Here is a 15,698-nt window from a genome sequence, read left to right as displayed (position 1 = left end):
TTCCTAAATCCTCACATCAGTCTGTACAGCTGTGTTCATGTTCATGGTAGTAAACATGACTATGGCAAAGCACCTGGTCCTATTTATACAAGTGTTGAAGAATTTCTATGAGGTTGCATCCCCGACTTAGATTTGCTTTGATCTTGTGTACAGCACAGGGGTTTGAAAAAGAAAGATCCTTGTTAATTAGCTGCAGAGAGCAGTAGCTGCAGAAGGCTTTTCTTTTTTTGTTGTTGTAGTTGACTACTCAGAGACTTAAAACAGCTATTATGAACAGAAAATGGAACTAATTTCTTTCAAAATACTTTGCACATAAAATAGAAGATAGAGGAATAGAAGCTGTGCTTTAAATTCAGGGATCTAGACATGGCATTGACTACTTTTACCCCTTTATGCTTGTGTAAATAGAAAAGTAAAAAAGAAAGTGTTTGTGGCTTTATAAATGGTAAATAGAAGATGTCTGCTTGAAAAAAAAGTGCTCACTAATTTGTCTTGCTGATAGATTTAAGTTCCTGCCTTAAGAGAAACTGGCAAAGAGAAATTGCGTATTTAAACCTCTTTCAGAGACAGTGAGATACAAAGGTTTTATTTCCGTTTTAATGTGCTTTGAAATGACATTTAAATTACATTATTATTGAGATACAGGCGGACAAAATTTTCATTAATCATATCTGTTTTCTTGTTTTAGGCATTGAATTTGGCATATTCCAGCATTTACAGCAACTACAGGAATTTTGTTGGTCCCCCCCACTTCAAAGTCATCTGTAGACTTCTTGGATATCAGGGCATTGCTGTGGTGATGGAGGAGTTGCTGAAAGTTGTCAAGAGCCTGGTATGCTAATTGTCCTTATTTTTCTGCTAGTTCAAATGGTTTCTTAGAGGAAATGTCTCAGGAAAAACAAAGTGCGATTGAGACCCTGGATAAAAATAATTAAAATAACTTCCATTGAAATTTGATATAAGCTGTGCTTGACAGTGCTCAATGTCTTGTGTGAGCAATAGAAATAAGTGCCTTGGTGCCCTCAGGAGTGTTTTGAAAACTTTGGATTCTTCAGTGGAGGTTCATGCAATTTGTGGTGACCTGAGCTGTTAGGGCCTAGGTGGACTCTGGAAAAGTATGAGTATTTTAAATGAGTTGATTACAACTTAAAGACCATACTGTACATTCACTTCCTTGATATTTTTTGAGAACAGCTGCAGTGTGCTTTCTGCCTGGCACCTAACTTCAGGGCTCTCATTAATGACATCACTGATTGATGACTCTTTAACAACAGGAGTTTAACCTCTGTGCTTGATTAGCAGTGCTGCTCAGGCCAGCTTTGAAGACATTATCCACACAGCCTGGTATCCTGGGTGTCTTTGTAACTGTGAGGAGGGTGAGGTGCTGGCTGTTTGCTATACTATTAGAACCTACATATACAGCCACAGTGCCTTGCAGTTAATTTAAGCCAAAGAAATTATATTTTCCTCCCTGTTGTTTGTAATCCAACTGTACCAGGGAAAGCTGTGGTATTCATAATTGTACTTCAGGCACTTGACACATTTGGCAGTTTGTTTACAGTAATTCCCACAATGTTCTAAGTACATTTCTGATGTTCTAGAAAGGCTGAATCCTGCTTGAGAAGATGCTGTAATTTAATCTTCAGGGAGAGAGGAAGACACTCATATTTTTCAGGGTTTGAGTGTCAAGTATTAGTTTGCTGTGTTTTATGAGAGGGTTGTTTTTATAACTTAGTGGTAAATTGTCTCAATTCATTAAAGGTGACATTGAACATTTGGTCACTTATAAAGAAGGTTAAAAGGCCTGGGTAGGGTGTCCTGCCAATGCCTGATGCAGATGCTCAGATGTAGGGGGACAGATAAGGGAGAGGTGTCTAGTGGTTGGAAGACAGGCTGACTGGAGGCTGGGACTATCTCAGCTGGTATGTCCAGAAGAACCAGTTTGGGCTGTTGCCACCATTCCTAATCATTAGGGCTTTTTTCATGTTGCTTTTGAACACATTCAGATGCTTTTTGAATGGTTTTTACAGCATTCAGATACAGCTTTTTAACCAAAAACCTAAAAGTTAGTTAGACCGTAAAGAGTCTATAAGGGAAAAACGTGTTTTCCTTTTTTTACCCTCCTGGCCTTGGCTGTTGTACCACTCCTCTTGTAGCAAAGAGGGCTAATGCCATGTGAACTCTTTAAATTTGAAAAAGTTGCCTTTTAAAATATGCTGACTGGCAGAATTAAATGCAAGATTTTTAGAGCTGCTTCAGGTCATGTATAGTTTGAATGCAGTTTGTTGTAAAGTTTTGTAGTTCAACAGCACTGACATGTTTGCATACATCTGTTTTCTCTTAGTTACAAGGGACCATTCTTCAGTATGTCAAGACCCTAATGGAAGTGATGCCAAAGATCTGTAGGTTACCAAGACATGAGTATGGCTCTCCAGGTTAGTTTGTGTTTGATGTTACCTTCGCAGCCTTACTAAGATGATACTAACCACTATCTTCTGAATTTTTGTATCTGTCTTTCCCTCCCTCCTTTTTCTCCTGATAATCAGATTTTAGCCTGGCTTTACTTTATTTTTTTTTTTTCCCTTCAAAAGAATCATTGAATGCTATGCTTTCTGAAAGTACTTAATGAAGTTTTAAGACTTCTATAAGTAGGGCAAAAGGATGACAATCTGTATAGAGGCTGCCTCATGACATAATTGATCTTGAGCTGGGATGTCCACAATAGTTTCTGTTTCTTGTCTTTCTCATAAGTGTGTTGAGCTTTTGCCTCAGCAAGTTAGCCTCTCACATTTTTTCTGTTTAAATGTCTAATTTAGTAATCCAGTTCTCTGGAACAGCCTCTTTTCCCTTTTCCTTTGCCCTCACCAACTGCAGGATAAAAGGAGTGATACTGCTGGCAGGTAAACTGGTCCTGCCAGAATAGTTATGTCTGAGACTTGTGTGGGGTGCATGTTAGCCTCTCAACAGGAGGTGTGACAGTTGCAGAACAAGAAATGGCATTGAAAGCTGCTTGCCACTGTGGAGAAATAATTGGCTAATTAGTATTTATCACATTGTTCACTGAAATTCTGAATCTGCTTTCTCCTTCAAAATATTCCTCCTTCACAACTTCTAATTAACACAAATTAGTCCTTCCATGTGCCACCCACCTCTGAGTTTATTTTTCCAGAGTCACTTAGTTTTATTAAATGCCACTCCAACTGGAATGAGGTTGGGTTTTTTCTGCTTCCCACAGCTTGCTTGACGTTCATTACCAATGTTAAACGAAATTGAGTGTTTCCTTCCTGTTTTTCTCCCTGGAGCACAGGGATGGATGAATCATGGTAGTTAGGAGTATAAAAATAATCTCTCTGAGGCTTTTAGCCATTCATTAAGGTCTGACCACAAAAGCAGTAGGTATTCTCAAATATAGATAATGCATCACCAGGATCTGTGATGCTACACGTGACATTAGGAAGCTTGCCAGAAATCCTCACCTGTAGGGGCTAAATATTTGGCAGGAGATGCCTAGGGATTTCAGGATAAACCTTTCTCTTAAAGTTGAAAGACAATCCATCCTATAGGAAAGGCAGAACTTACTGGTGCAATGGTAACAAACTACTTATTTACTCTTCCAAAAGAAATGCTGTTTGTTTAGATGCCTTCTGTACCAAGAGATCAAAGTAACTCTTGGTTTTACAATGGAACATCATACTTCATTTTAGAATTGGATTGGATCTCAAAACCCCACCTGATTCTCTGCTCCTTTACTGTCAGCTTTTATCTTAACACATGTTCTTTTCCTGTTCTGAACTATTTCTAGCATAGAACACATAATGACCCCCTGGAGAGACTCTTCCAAGAAATGCAGAGACAGCCTTTATAGCACTGTCATGCCATCTCTCCCTTCCCTTTTGTAGTCACCAGACAGAAGAGCTTGTGGAAGATCCTCCATGGCTTCCTCACACCAGGGAAAAGCTGCCCTGTGCTCTCTGACACCTCCCCATCATGGAGCTGTCTGCCCTTGGAACAGACTGGCTGAGAAAGGAAAATGTTCCCTGTGATGAGGATGTGCTGCAGATTTTACCCTTCATCAGGAGAGGAGCTGCCAGGCTGTAGAAGGGCAGGCTCAGAGTGTGCTTCCTTTGAGTCACTGTCCTCTCATTTCTGTGCTAAATTCTCCTCTTCAGCAGTCTTTGCCACACCTTGTTTATGTGTTTTGTCACAGAAGATGCAAGCCAACACACCAACTGTTGTCTATTCCCTCCTCTGCCTCCAAAAGCTTCCTCAGAAGTTGTTAGTTTTAGTAGTAAGGTGGGGTATGTCTGTGTTCTGCTTCTGTTCTTTCATAACAAATCATTTTATAACATCTTTATAACTGGCACAACCTACATATACAGACCAAAACTGTGATTACAGTCTTTAGATAAAGTATGTGAATTCTCATCTATCTTGATGCATTTATTAATTCAGAATTAATTTCCTGGGTCCATTCTCCATGTGCAAAGTGATTTAATCACACTCGGTAAGTAAGCCTCTAGCTCTTTGATGCACTTCAGACTTTTCAATTGGAGAGTTTTGTTTGGACTCTGCTGATTGCAATTCCTTGGCTCCTTCATAATCAGCCTTCTAGATTTGTGGAATTCTAAATGGTGATTTATTGCTGCTAAAAGGAGCAGGGTACAGACAGTGGCATCAGAGTTGTTCAGGACTCCTCTTTGCCAATGGGTTTGTTTCCATAGGAACAGTCTAAAGCAGTGGGGAACTTGTTCATCTTGTAGTCATAAAAATATTTGTCTAAAAATACATTAAGCATAAGGATTTTTAAAGGGACCCTTTAAAGTTGCTAAAGCTCTTAAAGGAATATTTGCCTTGTAAGTGTTTAAGCTTGAAATTTCATCTTGGAGGTAACATTTTCTTCTGCTGTTTTTTGAGTATTTGAACCTGTCATTTTGTGCTTTTAATGAATGAGTATCCTGGCACTGTGAAGTGTCACTGAATGCCATGAAGAAAAGTAGTTTGTGAGCTCTGCTGTGAGATGAGGCTTTTGTCACTGGTATACCACTCCTCCAAAATAAACTTTTTAAAAGACAAATGACCTTAGCAAGATACAAACTTCATGAGAAAGGAGCCAAATTGTGTCTTTTTTCCTAAGTGTGATATTTCCATGTTTCTTCTTTAAAAAAATACCAACATAACAAAATCAAACCAAAGAAACAGAACACTCAAAGCTGGTGCAGGACAAAGCACTTGTTATCCCAAGCCATGACCTCTTGAAGTCCCACAAGTTGGCATGGCAGTTTGGGAATCCCTCCAAAGCCCTGTGCCATGGGCTGCTGTGTTCCCATCCCTCCCTGGGCTGATTGTGCTGCTGGCAACACTTTGGGAGCTGTTTCTGCACAGCAGTCTGGCAAAAAAGAGTCTTCCACCCCTTCTTTTTCTGGAATATTTCAGGACATAGTCTAATGGGTACTGGAGCAAGCCTGGGCTGGGAAGCATGGGGAAGGGCAGCAGTGGCTGGAGGCTGCAAGGGAGGCATCACTTGGGGCATAGCAGAAGGATTTGTAATTCTACCTGTAGTCCCAGGTTTTTGATCAAACTCAGATAAGCGGGAGAATAATTCAGGTGAGGGCACAATGAAGTCCACATTACATGAAGGAAATGTATTCATAGGTCTTCCTGAAACCTGTCCAGTGGAGAAGGATTTGAGAAGGCATCACAGACTGTTTGAAAGAATTTAGGGGAAACCCAGATCACCTTGATGATTTTAAGAGGACATTAAGAATTCATTGGATATGCAGAAAAATGGAATAATTCTTTCTAGCAAAATAAACACAGTGCACAGGCTCCATGGTCATAATTCCTGCATACATGTATATGATTAAACCTGATGAATATTTCCATTGAAGGGAATGAATGGCAGCTCTGTTGATATGCAGAGTTAACGATGTCTCTTTTAAGTCAAAGAACTATTTGGATGCAGCATTTGAAGGTCTCTATGAAAGTGAACAGAAACTAAAGGTTTTTTATGTTTAATAGCACCCAGTTTCTTGGGAGCAGCTTTGCTATTGCAGATTAGTAGATTTTATTTGATAATAGCCAAGTCAGTTCTTTGCAGAAAATAACCCAAAACACAACTAGACCAAGAATTATAATCAAGGTCCAGTTTGTTTGTAGTCAGAAATTCAGTTCTAGAATTAATAGCTCATTTTTGTCCTAATCTTTTAGGTACCAGAATTGTTATAAGCTCTGGAACATGTTTGATTTCAGTCTGCAGGTGTGAATTGAGAAATGAAAGGTGACCAAAGTGAAGGAATCCAACCAGCTTTGAATTGCATATGTTGATTTGCTCTGACTTCCTAAATTAATCAGTGTACAGACTGCACAGCTGAAACTTGGCATCTGCTCTTTGAGTGCTGTTGAGATAGGATTTTGGAAGCAGAGAGGGAGCCTAATCCTTTACTAATCTTCTGTACTTTACTGGGTCTATTCTATATCAACAGTCTTCTCTTCTGTTGAAATCTGTGTAAATCAGAAACTGGGATTATGTAATCAATTATTATGACACCTAATGTCTCCCATCTGCAGGAATAGAGGGATTTAATTAAAACTGCCTTCTTGGAGAGGAGGAGCAAAATACCTTGATTCATTTACCTTGCAAAGTTCTGTGTGTATATATAACTAATTCAGTAACTTATGAATTCCACCCACAAACAGAATTAGAGGAAGAAGGAAGGTTGCTGGCAATTAAGTGAAATTAATTTTTCTGAGACACTAGTTCGTTTTCCAGGGCTTTAGTAGGCATGGATAGTCTTCCATAAAAATACACTTCTGTGTAATGTGCACAGAAGTGTAATTTGGAATGGCATTGCTCAAACATTAATGAAAACACAATGATGTATTTCTGCCACAGGACTCCACTGGGGAGCAGATTGGTCTTTCATCAGAAATAGCCTGTGTAGCGCTGTAAATGTTCTTCTGTTTTGCTGGTAAATCAAGCTCTTGATCTAAAGGGAAGAAGTACACTAATGATGGCAGCATTTGGAACACCTGCATGCTAATTACTGGCTGTCAGATTTTCAAAATAATACAACAATTTGTTCATGAATGCATGTGGGTGTGCATATTTGTATATCTGTAGATGGAGATTGGGGCTTTGAATGAAGAAATAAGCAACTTTGTTAAGGACTTTGAGAGGAGCTCTTGTTGCAGCTTGAATTGCTGCTAGTAAAGTCCAGGGTAAAGAAGCAAAAAAGGCTTTTGCATAATATCCATAGATGTTTAATTCAGCCGTACAGAGATGTTCCACTCTCTGACACCCACTCCCCCCCAGGGTCCCCCTCTCTCCCCCAGGGGTCTCCCAGCTGGCCTTGGTCTCCAGGCAGTATCAAGGTGAGGCCCAGTCAGGGAAAAGGGAGGGAGTGGCTCAGGAACACCTTTGTTCAGGCATAGGAACAGGGGAAGGAGCCAGTGGGGTGTATCTTAGGAGAAGCCCCTCCAGGGCCTCCACAAGCTCTGTCATCTGGAGTGACTGTAAAAGACAGTAGGTAATTTTTATGGTATGGACCTCAAGCCTCTTAGACTTTTGCTGTCCTGCTGCTTTTGGGTGGACTTAATGTCTCATTTTGGTTTCAGTCACACTTTCAGTATGAGTCTCTTGTTTCTGGTCACAGTTCTCTGTGCTGCTCCTGTTTCTCTTTGTCCCATCCTGCACCTTTATATTTGCTTCAGGTGACATGGGTTATTCGCAGGATTTCACTGCTCATATCGAGAAAAAATATTTCTCATCTTTCCAGATGTCAGCCTTTTTTCCTGAAACTCCCCACAAAATCTACAGGCTGGGTAGGGAATTGAATGGAGTCTGAAAATCCTATTCTTTTTGATCCCTGTCATGACCAATGGTTGTTTCCATGTTCCAGCAGCAGAATCTTCCTCACTGTTCTGCTCGGCTTCTATTTCTCACCACGCTGCTCCCCATGCACCTCGCAAGCTAAAGGGAAGAGCATGTCCAAGGCCACACATGTCACCAATGTCCTGTTTGCTCAGATAGTGCTTTCTCTCCATGGTGACCCTGTGGAGAAGTCCACAGTTCCTCATGGTGTTTCAGGGAGTTTTCCAGGCCTTCTGTTGGTTCACCATCAATCTCTGTTTGTGGCACAGATCATAAGACTAGAAACAGTGGTAGATGTTCTAGTTCGATTTCCTCTATGGCACAGACATCAGTCCAGGATAACACATCAGACTTTTGTTTGCAGAAAGTCTTGGAATGAGGAAAGTATTTGATTTCTTGCAGTTCATTCTTAGAAAACCTTTCATTCTAGATGTGGAAATCCTTTCATCAACAAAAACTAAAGAAAGACTATGGTGTGCAACTAAAACACACTGAAGGTTTGTGATAAAGCTGATTTCAGTTCCCTAACTTTGCATTTTCTTCTTAGCATCAAAAAATTTTTGGGGAACAATTTTCAGCCTTTTCAGTCTGATTTTTAAAATGGGAGTCCTGGTATTCAGCTCTGCCATGGTGGGCAGGTGTGTTTAAATGACAAACATCAAGTGTTCAGTGCCCCTCACACACCTGGGGATTGTGACTGGCTGGTATCCTGCAGTGTTCAGTGAGCACTGACAGCCTTTCCCACAGCTTTTCCATTCCACAGCCCCTGCATTGTGGGGAGGTGGGAATTGGTGATGTTCTGGCATTGTTTGCTTTTTAGCTAGTTGTAAATGTGTTACCTTGGAATAAATTAAGCTCAGCAAGCACTCGCTACATCTGACCTTTCTCCATCAGTTTTTCAGTTCTGTTTTTCTCTGAAGTTACCAAAGTACTAATGTTAGGTCTGAAATTCACCTTCAGTGAATACATGTGGGAATATTCATTTAATGTCAGTTTTCTATTGACAAACAGTTCTTTGAGATGTAACAGAGCCAGCTGTGCCTCCCCTCATCATGCACTTTCACATGTTTTGTGTTACTTGTGTTAATTTTAATAATATTAGGCTTTCTGTAGAAGTGTGTGGGTTACCTACGTAATTCTTTTCTTCACTGTATGTTTTCAAGTTCCTCTGTGTCAGTGGGTCTTGGGTCTTCAAAGAGACAGGAGCAGTTGGTTGCTGTAAAGTTGTTTATTGCTGGAATACATCAGTCTCAAAGGTGAAGAGTTCAGAGTATTAAAGTCTGTGCTAAAAGCTTTCTGGAATAGAGTCCCAATGTCCCGAGCAGAAGCAGCAGCAGCTCCCACACCTTTTTTTTATTTCTTTTTTTTCACCTCAGTACAGGGGGATTTCATTCATAAATCATCCAATTAGCTAAAAACACGATTCTAAAATATTCTTCCTGCACCTATCTGAGCTTGATTCTAATGTGAAAGTAGTGTCAGTTCTTACACAAAATCTACGCATATAATTCTGACTGTTCTATCTAGAAATGCAAACAGTATTCTGCCATGTCTAGAGTTAAGTTAATTTTGTGAAAGATAGCACTACTGAACTTTAACCTAGGCTTTAGGGCTTTTTCCTAGCTAATACAATTTCTTAAGGCACTTAAGATATATTTCTACTTACTTAAACTTACACTCTTACTTCATGTCTTTGTGGCTTAATATATTTCAGTTTCTCTAAAGGTACCATTCAATCCCTGCATTCCTTTCTCTCTCTGAGGGATTCAGAGAGGCTTCTATTTCATGCATTCTGCACCTCTGATTTTGAGGAATTTCTTTGTGAGTGATACGCTGCAGGCTGGATTTCGTGTTTGTGTGCTCCCTTCAGCCATTGCCTCTCGGGGTAGAGAGCCAAGTATGATCTCCTGCATGAGAAGTGTTCATCAGTTGTGTCAAAGGAACTCATGGGAAGGTGCTGAAGGGCAGCTGTGTTCTCTTTCCTTGTCTTCTCTCAATTGCTTTTGATGCAGTTGGGTGGGGATTTATCTGGCTTGATTCAGTGTAATGGAAATGAATTGCTGTGTGCAGCATGCAATTTGAAAGCTTTTTATGATGCATTTTCTTCTCAGTCAAGTGTTTTGGTGGCTTTTTAGAAGGGACAGGCTTGTGCAGAAAGATGGAGAAATGCTGCTAAGAATTAATTTGCAAAGAGCTGAAGAGCTGTCTGGCCCACTGTAGTTTACGCTGCTCTTCCTCTCCCATCCTGCACATGGCTTGAATCTCTGAAAGATGACCAGACTGGGTCTCTGCAGAAGCTGCTGAGCCTGTGGATTCCTGGGCTTCTCTCTAACCAAGGGACTGTGCAGCCTTTCTGGGGCTGGAGGGCAAGGACTGGAAGTCCACCAGCATGTTACACATCACCATTGCTCAGGAGAAGTTTGATGGAAAAGATGCATGTTTATGTAAACTATGTGGGTTTGAAAATCATAATTTTAGCTGGTTTTTTAACGGCTTTGCAAAACTTTGACAGAAACTGTGTCCTGGTTGTGCTTGTCAGCAGGATCTGATGTACCCTTGCCTGCAGAGCTTGACTTGTGATCTCTGTATTTGCTTTGAGAGGTCACAGATCACCTCTGGCCCTGTGGCACTGTCAGAGTTATATCCTGACACTACCCTTCTTCCCTGTATCTGAGCTCTCTGCTCCTTGCTGGCTCTGTCATCCTTGAGAATAGCAGCTGTGAATTGAGTGTGTCAGTGGTGCAGCAGGTTGGGGAACGGTGGCTTGAACAGGGCTTAAAGCAGATGAGAGCTCTTGTCTCTCTTCTAGCTCCTGGGGACTTTTTTTCTTACCTCTTTTACTGGCTGCCTTTTCCAGGAGTGAAAAGTTAGGCACTCCATTTTGCATGATTTATCCAGTTAAAAAGGTCAGTGCACTGGCTTAACACTTCATAATCTCTGAGTTTTAATGCATTTAAATGCTGCTCCTCTCAGTTTCCTCTAGGCTGCATGTCTGGAGATAAAATCTCATGTGCTGGTACGTGGAGAGGGAAATCCAAACCCACTCCCTTGGCTATTTGTATTCTCAAACAGTGTATGGAGGCACATTTGTGCAACCTTTGAATAGACAAATTGGTTAGAAAAAGGCTTTTGAAGCAGAAATTGAAATTAATCCTGATCTCTATGACTCTTGTTCACATGGCCAGTATATTTTGTCTGCTTTCCTGAGGTAACAGTGTGCCTGTGTGGTCATCACTAAATTCGTGCTGGCTTCTGAGACTTAGTTTTCACTTCTCTTCTGATTTCAGGTATCTTGGAGTTTTTTCACCATCAGTTGAAGGACATTGTTGAATATGCAGAACTGAAGACTGTCTGCTTCCAGAATTTACGGGAAGTGGGAAATGCTGTCCTGTTTTGCCTCCTCATTGAACAGAGTCTGGTAGGTGCCTGCTGTGCTAGTTTAAAATCCATCTGTCTCTCAAAATGTACTCTCATATTTTTGTTACTAACGTCATCAATAACAAGGTTGAAATCTGTGAGTTTGCTGTTACTGATGGGCAGATGGGTAGGAACAGTTCCCTGCACTCCTCTCTCACAGTCTTGCAGGGGCTTTCATGTCTGTTAGATACAGTGATGCCTGACTTTGCTGGGTGAGAGACACTCTCTTGCAAGGTACCTGAGGATCTGACATTGCAATCTTCACCATAAATTATAATTAAATTGTAATCCCCTGGCACTTCTGCAGCCAGCCACAGTGTGGCCACCCTTTATGTCAGCAAGCTGTGCATCTGGTACTACTGCTGTATTCCTTTCCTGCATGTCATTCCTGTTGAGGTCTGAAACATCCCAAGGTTAACATGGACATCCTTGGACGTCCTCCTTGCTACTTGGATGGCTGACAGTGGTGCAGAAATCCTCCCGTCTGTCCTAGCCTGAACAAAGCTGTGAAATGTGTCAGCCTTTCAGCTGCTTCTGGTATATCTAGAGTTTACCTTACAGTGTGTAAACCTGCCCACAGCTGATGGTACAGTGCTACACTTGATCTTTATCCCTACCTCCAGTTTTCTTTTCCCACCCTTCTCCCATGTTATTAGTATTTGCTGTTCAAACAAGATGCCCAGACCTGTAATTTGTTTGTTTTCAATGCTTTTGGGTGCTTACAGAGGAAAGGTGGGCATTGGTAAGGATCAGAACAGCGACAGGTGTGCTCGCTTCCCTTTCTTTACCTGCATGGTGTTGGTGAATGTTGGGTGGGGGGGATCTCTTCCTGCTGTGCATGCAGGCACCCTGCCCAGGCTGTGCCATCTCTCAGTGCTGCTGAGGTTGGGCAGCATGCAGAGATCTTTGCTGACTGCAAACCAGCCACGTCATTTCCTCAGCAAGCTGGCTGGGGGCCTGCTGTTGGACAAAAATAGACCCTCACGGAAGGCTTCTCTAGGGTGTATTAAAGCTGTCGGTGTTAGATAAGGTAACGAAGACAGGCTGTTCCTCAGGGTTCCTGCTCATGGTGTTAGAGGATCCCTCCCTCAAGGTGGAGAGCGATTGTAGGGCCTGGGGGACACACAGAAAGCTGTAGTCAATAATGGCACAGCTGAAACAGAATGAGAAGCTGGATTCCTTTGGATTCAGGCTGTGGGTGCCTGGTGAAAGGCCAGGCAGGACCATCACTCCCTCCTGGGAGGATCGAGGGCGTACCAGAGTGACACCAGCATGGAGGTACCTTCTTTGGGACACCACTGAGGTCACACTTTCCAGTCACACACCTGTGCTCGCTGCCTCTCCTCTTGTTTTTGTCCTCAGTCAGGCCCCCATGTCCTGTCATGTATTTCAATATTTTTCCATTGTGGTCATCCCTCATAACTAATCTAGATTTTAGCGCAGTGCAAAGTGTAACTCTGAGTATATCTGTGGTAGTGGATGAGTCTCATGCATTTCCCTGGCTGACATCAAAGAATTAGAAAAGGAACTGGAAAAGGCACATGAGCCCCCAGCACCCTAGCCTTGCTAAGAGTATGGATGATGACCAACTTTTCTAATATTAATGTTGAGGGATTACAAATTAGTATGGTCTCTGCTTCAAACATGAGAGTCGTAGCAGTAGCAAAGTCATGCATCTGCTTTTGGTCATCTGCATTTTCCCTGTGTGTACAAAGGAGCAAAGAAGCAGGAGACAGATGTCTTCCTTTCCCCTGTCCCTAAAGATGTAAAATACTTCCTAAGACATGATTCTCTGCTGTTGTCACAGTCTCAGCCTGCCTGGCAGGGAGACGCTCCCACCACGATAAGCTCCCATTAGGATAATGGGTTGTGGCTCTGGTAAAAATAACCAGGCAGTGAGTGAGTCATCCTCTTCCCCCTTTTGTCTGCGCGGGAGCTGTCTGCCGCTTTCCCACCGAAATTACTCATCCTCCATTAGTTTATTTAATAAATACCCTGTCCTTTATGAACTGCCAGCGGAGGGTGGGAGGGGAGTTGCCGGGGTTTTTCTGGGGGTGCAGAGTAGGCTGGTGAAATGCGGTGGTCTCTGGGAGTGATCCGTGAGGGGAGGCCGGGCTCGGAGCGGCTCCTGCCGCCGTGACAGAGGCCGGTGATCCGTGAGGGGAGGCCGGGCTCGGAGCGGCTCCTGCCGCCGTGACAGAGGCCGGCTGCCCTCTGCTGTTGCTGCCGCGCCATCGGCCTGCGCTTGGAGTCCCTTTCTGCCTTTGGAATTCCGCTGTGGGGGTCTGCTGTGCTTTGGGGATTGATGCTTCTGTCCTAAATGCCTCTCGTTTTCCTTATGTTCCAGTCTCTGGAGGAAGTGTGTGACCTGTTGCACGCAGCGCCATTCCAGAACATCCTGCCCAGGGTTCACGTCAAAGGTATGGGCCAAGTGAAAACTCCTTCCTTGGGTAACGCTTTCCCCTTCCTTCCTGCTGCTGTGCCTTCAGTAACCACCTCCAGCCGCCCTTTACCACAGCGCTGGTAATTACAGGACACAGGTATCACATCCAGGCCTGTTTGCCTGGCTGAAAAAACAAATGTTTCCTGGCAATGCTCTGTGCAAATGGCAAGGATGGATGCCCAGGGCAGTATTATCCTGCTTTGTGGATATAGTGAGACTTTTTTGAAGCTGCTGTTTAGCTTGTAGAATTGTCAGTTAAATGGGGTGTAGGGAGTCTGTCAGCAAGTAAATAAAGGTGGTTCCTGTAGATTTTTCACTTCCTTTTCACTAAACTGAGTATGCAGTAGTGAATATTTGCAGGATTGCTTCCTATGGTGTCTGCTTTCCCCATCTTTCATCATCAGAAAGTGAGCTGTCCCCCCCTCCTCTTTGCCCTCTCTTCTTTCTGTGTTTCTTGTCTGTCTCTTTTCTTTTCAATTTCTCATTGCTGGAGCAGATGATTTATTCTACTTGGAGAAATCCCATCAGCTACAAAACTCTGAGAATATTTCCAAGCTCACAGTAGCTACTTGCATCTCTACATAAAACTAACCAGACCCTTGTGAACAGTATTTTCCCATTTGCCAGAGAACATTTCCTACTTGCCAGTGTTGAGGAAGTGCCAACTGATTTTTAGCCTTGCTATACACAAGATTGCATCCTCATTTTACCTCACCTACTAGAGACAAACATTTTATGCATAAAGACAACTTAGTTGTCTCAGTACAAGTGGGGATCAAGTATCTTGGCAACAGCAGCATAACAGAGCCTTGTATTCTTCCTTGAATTTAGTTAATTAGATGCACTCTACTACAAATCCTTCTTTCTGTTTGCACATGTAATGTAGCATTTTAAAATATGTGTGTATTTCTCTAAAAGTGCATTGAAGATTAACCAGCTATTTAATACTTAAATTACCTAAAAAGAATGTTTTCTTTCTCCCTGGATAAAGATTGTGTTAAATTAAGAATTCTCTTGGTTAATTGCAATTTATGATTGCTCACTTTTTAAAAAATTTTCTTTCAGAGGGTGAAAGACTTGATGCGAAAATGAAGAGACTGGAATCAAAATATGCTTCACTACATTTGGTTCCTCTCATTGAAAGACTTGGCACACCCCAGGTAATCTTTCTCATTTGTGTCAGAGGCAATTCAAGAAATTTCTGAGCATCAGAAAGCCTGTCCTGGTAGCTCTGTCAGAACTTCAACCTGCACATCCAGCTTGTTCACAGAAATGGTTTTTAGTTAAATCCATAAATTTGGAAGATGCTGTTAAAGCTTAGAAGTTTAAAACATTTGAGACTGGGGCAGAAGTGATTCATTTGGGGCAAAATGTTAATTGGTATTTATGTTTACCATGGGATATCCTCCTAGTGTAAGGTCCAGTCTGGGAGCTCCTCCTCCAAATTCCACCAAAGCAATCAGGGTTTTTTTGTGCACATGTATGTATGTTTTTAAAACATTTTGTCACTCTTTCAGCCACTTAGAAACTCTAGGAAAATGAGCTGTCATTTGAGTTGAGGTCTCCTGGAAACAATGACCAAAGAGAACATTCTTGAACTGCCGTTGCAGTTCCCCTTTCTCAGGGGTGAGGTGCATTAATACCCTGCTAATCTAAGCAGTTTTCTAGTGGTTGAAATGTGAATAGTAGAAGGAAAGAGCAGGATGCCCTGAAGCAGAGCTCAGACCGCTTTTGTCATCGTAGGTGCTGCTGCACTAGGAGAGAGCTTGTGTGATGGCACAAGCTGGGACAAGCACAAGCAGCATTCCTTTTTTGGATTTTGTCTGAGCCTGTTGGTGCTCTTCTTTGGAACTTTCTCATCTCTGACAGCAGCAGCTGAGGGAGGTGTGCAGGACAGCACACGCAGGAGCTACAGCAGAGCACTGAACTCTTTGGTTTTGCTTTCTGCCTCCATTTAGACCAAGAATT

The 15,698-nt window shown here is 42.2% G+C and overlaps 1 protein-coding gene across 2 annotated transcripts in view; it reads left to right on the top strand.

Annotated features, from left to right (window-relative positions):
* Window positions 1-15,698, top strand: part of CYFIP1 (cytoplasmic FMR1 interacting protein 1) — a 76,693-nt gene that overhangs the window by 58,370 nt on the left and 2,625 nt on the right. For both annotated transcript variants that reach the window (XM_064711459.1, XM_064711470.1), the window contains exons 24-28: window positions 689-832; window positions 2,345-2,435; window positions 11,158-11,288; window positions 13,635-13,707; window positions 14,796-14,890. In XM_064711459.1, the coding sequence (XP_064567529.1) occupies window positions 689-832; window positions 2,345-2,435; window positions 11,158-11,288; window positions 13,635-13,707; window positions 14,796-14,890 (534 nt within the window). The remainder of the gene's footprint in view (window positions 1-688; window positions 833-2,344; window positions 2,436-11,157; window positions 11,289-13,634; window positions 13,708-14,795; window positions 14,891-15,698) is intronic.

Source organism: Zonotrichia leucophrys, chromosome 1 (genome assembly GCF_028769735.1).
Source record: "Zonotrichia leucophrys gambelii isolate GWCS_2022_RI chromosome 1, RI_Zleu_2.0, whole genome shotgun sequence".
Classification (NCBI taxonomy): Eukaryota; Metazoa; Chordata; class Aves; order Passeriformes; family Passerellidae; genus Zonotrichia; species Zonotrichia leucophrys.
The sequence above is the reverse complement of the archived record's forward strand: the minus strand, read 5'-3'. Positions and strand labels throughout refer to the sequence as shown.